The 8,069-nt window shown below is 45.3% G+C and overlaps 1 protein-coding gene across 1 annotated transcript; it reads left to right on the top strand.

The window, feature by feature from the left end:
- Positions 1-5,700: 5,700 nt before the first annotated feature.
- On the top strand, positions 5,701-7,755 carry LOC129598801 (uncharacterized). The gene has a single exon (XM_055496857.1). It carries the CDS (start codon positions 5,701-5,703, stop codon positions 7,753-7,755), a length of 2,055 nt encoding a protein of 684 aa, XP_055352832.1.
- The last annotated feature ends 314 nt before the right edge of the window (positions 7,756-8,069 follow it).

Genomic DNA, 8,069 nt, shown 5'->3' with positions numbered 1-8,069 from the left:
GTCAGGCAACGGAGAGTAGACGTTGCTGTAAGCGGCAGTATAGACGCCGCCGTCGTTGATTGGAGTGTAGATTTGGTGGGTGTTGTCTGGAGGATAGTCGTTGGCTGGAGTGTAGAAGCCAGTAGGTGGTTGTGGTGGTGGTGGTGGTGGACTTGGCGGTGCGTAAGGCTGCGAGGTGGGTAAGGGGTTCTCACCAATGAACGGCACGGTGCCGGTCACGCCAAACTGGTAGACTGAATTGTAGGCGGCGCAAGGACCATACGGACCAACCAAAGAAATAAGACGGGCGTCATGGAAAAACTGAATGTCTCCCTATAAATGGTAGAAAACTATACTATATAAAAAATCCGGCTTATATTTTTTGAAAACAGGGCAAAAAAACTAAGCCAAATCTATTGTGGAACTTACCAAAATCATATTAGCCAGATGGATAGCATGCACCCAGGCGTCAGGAAGATTATCCATGGCGCTTACGTTTGGACGCCGGGCCAGCATATCACGACGTATACGGGTAGCAATTTCTGTTTAATTTAATTTTGCTGTAATAACAGATAGAAAATCAATTGGAAAATTATCTTACCGAATGCTCTATTGGAAATGGCAGCCAGGTCTGCAGTCGTTGGCGTGCGAGTGAACACATGAAAAAACTGGTCAATCTCCAGACAAGCATTAGCAAACGGACAACCAGGATCCACTAAGTTGTATGGGCGATACACGCCATCGGAGGAAGTGGATGATGCGTAGGACAATGAGGATGAAGAAGATCCGGTAGATGCTACTGAATCTGTTCGGGAAGACATTATGTAAAGGTCACTCGTTAACTGAAGCTTACTAAGACTACAGCGCTGTTATGAGCTAACAGTAAAGATCCAAGAAGCGTCCAAAAACTGCTGCTCAGGCAACTGATGGATTAACTGTGGCTGCAGTTGGTTTATATCAGCGAAAATTTGGTTTCCAGATTTTTCACCGTACTTGTCCTTTTGTTTCCTTACAGTCGGTCTGGTTAAGGCTCTTTCTCCTTCGTAAGACGAAACCTTACTGTTTCCATACATACGTGTAAGGAAAAAGTTTTAACCAACAAGGCACGAAGCATACGGTTGAGTTTCTTAGTACAAATGTTAAAAGAAAAGACAGGTTTCTGTGGAATTTCGGTATGTGTTGAAGTAAAGGAAAGTTGAGAGGAGACCTATTACAAGAGGTTAGAGCGCAAGCAATAAACAGTAATCCGTCTCGCGACCCGGATAAGAGCCATTATGTTCTTGTTTTTCTGGGTCAAGCGACGGTTTGATTTACCCTGCATCCGTATCTTAGATCCTGAATAAGTCGCGTCAGCGGCCTGGTTTCTATTGTTTGAGAATTTTGGTATAATGGCTGTCGCACTCCTGTTCATTTGCCCTGTTGCCTAGCTAATATCCCGGATTCGTCGCGACATTGACCAAGATTGCATTGTTTTGCTACCGACATAATCTTGTTTATCTGGGTTACACGTTCTTTTGATTTGGTCCGGTAGCTTGATATCTGCGAGCCGGATTCCGTCGCGACTTTCATTGTTTAAAAAACGGTTTTTCCGGATTCTTACAATGGTTCTCCCTCGGCCCTTTTTACCTAATAGGTCAAAAGGAATTTTCCTTGGTAGCTTCACGTATCATACAGCCCAACCCACATCGTTAGAGAACCAGTGCCCACCAGACCAAAAACTCTCTGCTTCGGACCACATCAGTCTGGTCAAGGGTAGTGGGAGTTTACAAATCACCTGCAGCCAATGGCTGCGCACCAGGAAAAAATGTTGAGTTCCAAGCCCGAGGATATAAGTCGATTTCTCTAACACAAAATCAAATCATTCGGACAGTTTTCTTTTACGCACCACTGCAACTGGATCTTCAGCATCCCACATGGCTATTCCTGATTTTCCTGACGAGTTTCCACTGCTTGAAGAGTACACTGGTAAGTTCAAACAGTATGTATTGCTGACTTATTTATTTACAAAAGCTGTCAAATTTATTTTTCTAACATTAGTAATGGTGACCTTTCATAGTTAGATTGAGGCTCTTTATAACACGATTATTGCTCCATTACCTAAAGAAATCCTCGGCTTCTTATAGAGATCGCAAATGAATTGTTTTCGGATTGGTTGGCTCTCAACCACTGCCGCAGAATCCGGCGTTATTCTGGCTATTTCAACCTAGCCTATGCGTTGTGGATTGACCTTGCTTACTACATCCGCCATTATGATGCTCTCGTCTTGTTTCTCCATGTCGCTGAATTTCTGGTAAGCAGTCACTGTAAATCTTATTCTTCACCTAGATTTGCATTTCTTAATTCTTCTTTGACTTTGGTTTACCATTTATCGCTAATTTCAAAATTTTCTATGTAGAAACAACTTCACGATTTCTACTATCGGCTCATTGTTCCCACTCCGGATTTGCCTGACGAATTTCCACTCCTTGCACAGTACATTGGTGAGCCACTGAATTTTCATATTTTTTTAAAGACTTTTGTGTTTGTCTGTTCCAACACTTATAAAATGCTTAACATTTTAGAGCGAGCCAACAATTTGATTTCGGACTGGGCTTCACGCACTGAGTTTGACCAGATCCACACCTACTACACGTACTATCAGCGGGCCAAGAATATGTGGTTCGATCTTCAGCGTTACACCCGCAATGCTGGCGTCCTTCTCGTGTTTCTTCGTCTAACTGATTTTATGGTAAGATTCCTCGCCGTTGATGTATTTTTTTCTGTGCATAATTCAACTTATATTCATTATTTGGTTTTTGTAGAAGCGACTGCACGACTTTTACTACGAACGCATTGCTGGCGCCCCGGACAACTCGCTTGACTCGGGTTTCTTTGAGGGCGATCCGTCGGATGAAGCTGAAAGCGACGTGGGTGACGAAAACGAAGAAGAAGGTGAACACGTTCTCGCAGACGACACTTTGGAGAGTGAGCCGGCGACTGAAGCTGAAGAAGGAGAAATCGACGCGATTCCGGAGACCGAAGCCGAAGAGGAATTGGACGACACTCTCCTGGTAGGAGACATTGACTTGGACGAGTACCTGAACGGCACTGAGCCTGTGGACACTGTCGAATGCGGCAACAAACGGAAGCATTCGGACGACGACGACGACAACAACGAAACCGAGGAACCGCCTGCCAAGAAGCAAGAGACTGAGGTGAACACGGAAAACTAAAATGTCGTAGTGTTTTTCTTTTATGGCGTTGTCTTTACATACAATACATACCATGGGATAATGGCAGTACAGTTTTCATACCTCTTGTTTGATAACGCATACCGTGGGATAATGGTTACAGTAACAGCGGAATTATAATGTTGTGGTGTAGACTGTTTTTGATGGAGATTGTTGCTGTTGTGGAAATAATACAACGTGGTTCTTTTTCGTTAGTTTTTCACGTTAAAACACGTCGAAAGAAAGGCCGAGCGGTTACTTACCGGCGCTGCTAGCGCCGGTAAGTATCCACTCGCGCCCACTGGAACGCCCAAAGGTGTGGCTTAAACACTGTTAACCAATTGCATCGCATTACAGAAAACATCAGACCAATAAGCACACGCTGCAGTAATTCAGCTCGTGTATAAAAGCCGCGCGACACGAGATTTTTCTTCATTTAAATCCTTCACGTCTGGCAAAAATGACTTATCAGTTGTCTGCTTCTGATCATGCGGCTATTGCGGCCATACTCAGTGAGCCGTGGATGGATGATGATGAGCAGCAGCAGCAGCCGCAAGTTAATGATGCGTACCAGTTAACCGCTGAAGATCAAGCAGCCTTTGATCACATGCTTGCTAATCCCAATGAGTTCAATGAACACGATGAACAGACTCTAGCAACCGCTTTGCTGCATCTGGATCAGGTTGATCAGTTAAGCCCGGGATCTTTAGCTGCCGCTCTTGCTCTTGCGCAACTGGACGACTGGCAGTATGAAGATCCACCAGCGCCGCAAGCTGGTGGAAATGCGGTCCGAGATGAATCGCTGCCCGATTTCTCAGGTCTATTTCAATTGGTCAAAGAGTCGGAACGCGTTTTCAAAACCTTCAACAGCACTGAACAGAAATACCGTGTCCAGATAGCCTCGCTACCGCGAATTTTTGCAAAAGAAGAAACCATGCTCATCATGCCGGAAATCCTGCGCGTCATAATGGATTTGTGCTTTAAAGAATTTGCCCCGACGGACCGTGTTGTTGTGGCTCTCAAATCGGATGGGCTTGAAAGAGCGTTCTATTTAACCATGCGAAAGCTCTCTGACTTTAGCATACCCGCTTTTATGCATCGTATTGAGCTTCTGAACTCCGGCCAGAAGTTGGTAATTGACGATTCTTTCACCATACGGATCTGGCGCTCTATCATGCCGGCTGGTGGATCCTGGTTCCTCAGGCATCAGCACGTTAAGCATGACCGAAATCGTTTCAAGAAATCCATTGTAAGCGTCCGTGTAGAAAATAACCTCTGCTTGCCCGCCGCGTTGTTTCTGGGAAAATTCCGCCTCACGCATGACCTTGAAGTTCCGCCGCATAAGAATAAATGGAAAAATTATATTCGTGCTAACCGAAGTCGCAAGTTGGAAGCGGAGGCCATCAAGATAATGAATAACTGCGATCTGCAACCTGGCCATTACTGCGACCTTGATGCCCTAGGCGTGCTTCAGGAAAATGAATTTCCCGAGTTTCAAATTAAGGTTATATCGGCCAATCAAGGTGATATGATTATTGCACGGGTACCCGAGCGTAAAACCCATGATATGCAGGAGATTTTTTTGTTGCTGGACAATGAGCATTTTGACCTGGTCACATCCGCGACAGGCTTTTACTGCTCACCCTACTTCTGCAATGATTGCGATCGACCGTATCATCATAGAGAACGTCATCGGTGCGAGGGGAAATGTAGGTCGTGCTACCGCAACAAGAACGCCTGTCTGGTGGACAATCCAATCTTCTGCACTGAATGCAGCCGTCGGTTCCACAACCAACAGTGTTACGATATCCATAAGAAGAAAAGGAAAAATGGAAAGAATTATTGCGAGCAAATGTTCATCTGCCAGGCATGCGGTGTTTTTGTGAACCTGTCCAATCGTGGCAAAAACGTAACACACCAGTGCGGGGAAATTTATTGTAACACGTGCAATGGTTTTTTTCTCCAAGCTACGCATTTGTGCTACATAAAACCACTGAAGGCACCGCCACCATGGCAGCAAGAAGAAATGAAATACATTTTCTTCGATTACGAAACCTACAACGATCCAGTGAATGGTCACGTACCCACATGCATCGTTGCGCAATATGCTGATGGTTCGGAAGTACGTTTTCCGGAAGACGGTCAGCCAATGAATACGGAAGTTGATGAGGCATTTGGACGCTGGTTGTTTCAAGAAAAGCATCGGGGATTTACTATCATAGCACACAATTTTCGAGGCTATGATGGACATTTTGTCCTAAAGTACATGTTGGACAATGGATTGAAAGGAGTGGAGGTCATCAAGCGTGGGACGCAGTTGTTGGAATTGCGGTACCGCAAACTGGGGATCCGGTCACGTGATACACTCAACTTTCTGGCTTGAAAGTTGAGTCAGTTACCAAAAGCGGTTGGCTTGGAAATCGAAGTGCAGAAAGGCGACTTCCCACATCGATTTAACAAGCCTGAAAATTGGGATAAAACTGATTTGCCCTGGCCCGAGCCGGATCAGTACATGATTGATGGAATGCGAAAAAAGCAAAAAGAAGAATTTCTTAAGTGGCACGCTGAAGCTAAAGCGGCCGCCAATGGGGTGTTCAATTTTCGCGAGCAGATGATGACGTATTGCTCGAACGATGTTACGGTTTTGCGTGTGTGTGCTTTAAAGTTTATCAGCGATTACCAAGCTCTGACGTCGCTGAATCCAATGGAAAGTATGACCATGCCTTCGGCCTGCTACCGGTACTGGAGAATGTTTCACCTTCCGGAGAACAAAGTTGCCGCGTTATCCAGTCATGGACCGCACAGAAACCGACGGACTAGTATTCAAGCCACGCAATGGCTGGAATGGGAGAACATGAGCGCAAACGGTCGTATACGCCATGGTCGGAACGGCAAAGAAGTTAAAATTGGGCGATACTTTGTAGACGGTTTTGACAAGGAGACACAAACCGTTTACGAGTATAACGGTTGCGTCTTCCATGGACATCCTTTCTGTACTGAAGAAAACGATGTTGTACCATACTCCAAAAAGAAAATGCGCGAAGTTTACGAAGAGTTCCAGGAACGCGAACGCTTCCTTGAAAGTCAGGGCTACACTGTGGAGGTGAAATGGAGCTGCGAGTGGCTTAAAGAACGACAAGATCCCGATATTGCCGCATTTCTGCTGAATATGAACATTCGTGAGCCAATGAATCCTCGTGACGCCTTCAAAGGAGGCAGAACGAATGCCAGTCGTTTGTATTACCAAGTAAAGGATGACGAAGAAATTAGGCATTATGACGTTGTTAGCTTGTACCCATTCGTGAACAAGACCAAGGCATACCCGGTCGGCCATCCTGAAGTAATCGTATCCAATTTCAAGGATGCCAAAGATTATTTTGGACTGGTCTACTGCAAAGTAGCGGCTCCGGATCAATGCCTGTATCCAGTCTTACCGGCCACGATAAACGGCAAGCTTATGTTTGTTCTGTGCAAAAAATGCGCGATGGAAAAAGCGTTGAGCCGCTGTGCGCATACAGACGATGATCGCTGTTTCGAAGGGGTTTGGGCGACACCCGAACTACATCATGCAATCGATGTGGGGTATCGTGTTGTGGAAATGTATGAAGTGTGGCACTGGACGCAGTCTGACACCAAGCTCTTTGCGGCATACATGGACAAGTTTTTAAAAGTGAAAATGGAAGCCAGTGGTTGGCCTGCGTGGTGCGATACCGATGAAAAGAAAGCCAAGTTTATTCAGACGGTTAAAGAACGCGAAGGCATTTCCTTGGATCCTGATGCTATGGTTTTTGATGCTGGAAAGAAGAGCACAACCAAGATTGTGGTGAACAGTCTATGGGGTAAAACCGGTCAAAGTTGCGATATGAACTCAACGGAGTTTGTCTACGACCCCAAACGGTATTCTGATCTGTGTCGTTCAAAAGCTATTGAAATACATGATGTCTATGGCGTAAGCCCAACGTGTCTGATGGTAACACACTCGAAAGTGGATGACTACAATGAAGGCAGCAACGGTACGAATGTTGTCATTGCCGCTTTCACCACCAGCCATGCGCGACTTATACTATTATCCCTCATGGAAAAGTTGGGCGAGCGCCTCCTGTACTACGACACGGATTCCGTGATATTCATTCACCGACCTGGCGACTGGCTTCCTGATACCGGCAGTATTCTTGGGGATTGGGATAACCAGCTAGAAGCTGGCGAGAATCACATCGTTAAATTTGTCTCCTGTGGTCCAAAAGTGTACAGCTACGAAACCGACACGGGGCGCATTGAGTTGAAAGTGAAAGGTATGATGCAGAACGGATTTACGGAAGATATTTTGGATTGGGACTCGGTCACGAAGGAGCTGACGCGGACTGGAAAAGCCTTGGATTTTAACCAGCTGAAGCGGTTACTGGATGGTGTGGATGGGCATGTTCAGGTTGTATATCCAGAATACATCAAACGAAATGGAAAAACCCAAGAAATTAATACTGTTCAGTTAGCTAAGAAATTGAAGCTTGTTTACGACAAGCGCATCATGTTGGATGATTTTACAACGCTGCCTTTTGGCACGCGATAGAAAAAAGAGGGTGGGGAAAAATCAATAAAAGAAAGGGGAAAACCTAATCTGTTTGCGTCGCTTCGTCGCTCACCATCACATCAAGCACCTCTTTCGTAATTTTTCTTGATTCTTCCAACTGCGTACGATTGGCGGACTTGATAAAATAGGAAACAATTTCTAAAGTATTGAAAACTACCAGCAGCATGGTGACCAGTACTGCAAAGAATACTGATGCTGCTTTTTTAGCTAACGGCTTAACCATTTCTTATAAGGTCGCGTATAAATGTTGCGTCACGGACTACAGTCCTTAGTCGGAAGAACTTGTTGATGAA

This window comes from Paramacrobiotus metropolitanus, unplaced genomic scaffold (assembly GCF_019649055.1).
Source record: "Paramacrobiotus metropolitanus isolate TYO unplaced genomic scaffold, Prichtersi_v1.0 Parri_scaffold0000129, whole genome shotgun sequence".
In the NCBI taxonomy this organism is placed as follows: Eukaryota; Metazoa; Tardigrada; class Eutardigrada; order Parachela; family Macrobiotidae; genus Paramacrobiotus; species Paramacrobiotus metropolitanus.
The sequence above is the reverse complement of the archived record's forward strand: the minus strand, read 5'-3'. Positions and strand labels throughout refer to the sequence as shown.

Coding starts and splice junctions, on each gene's coding strand:
- LOC129598801 (XM_055496857.1), top strand. CDS start 5,701: ATGATTGATGGAATGCGAAAAAAGCAAAAAGAAGAATTTCTTAAGTGG.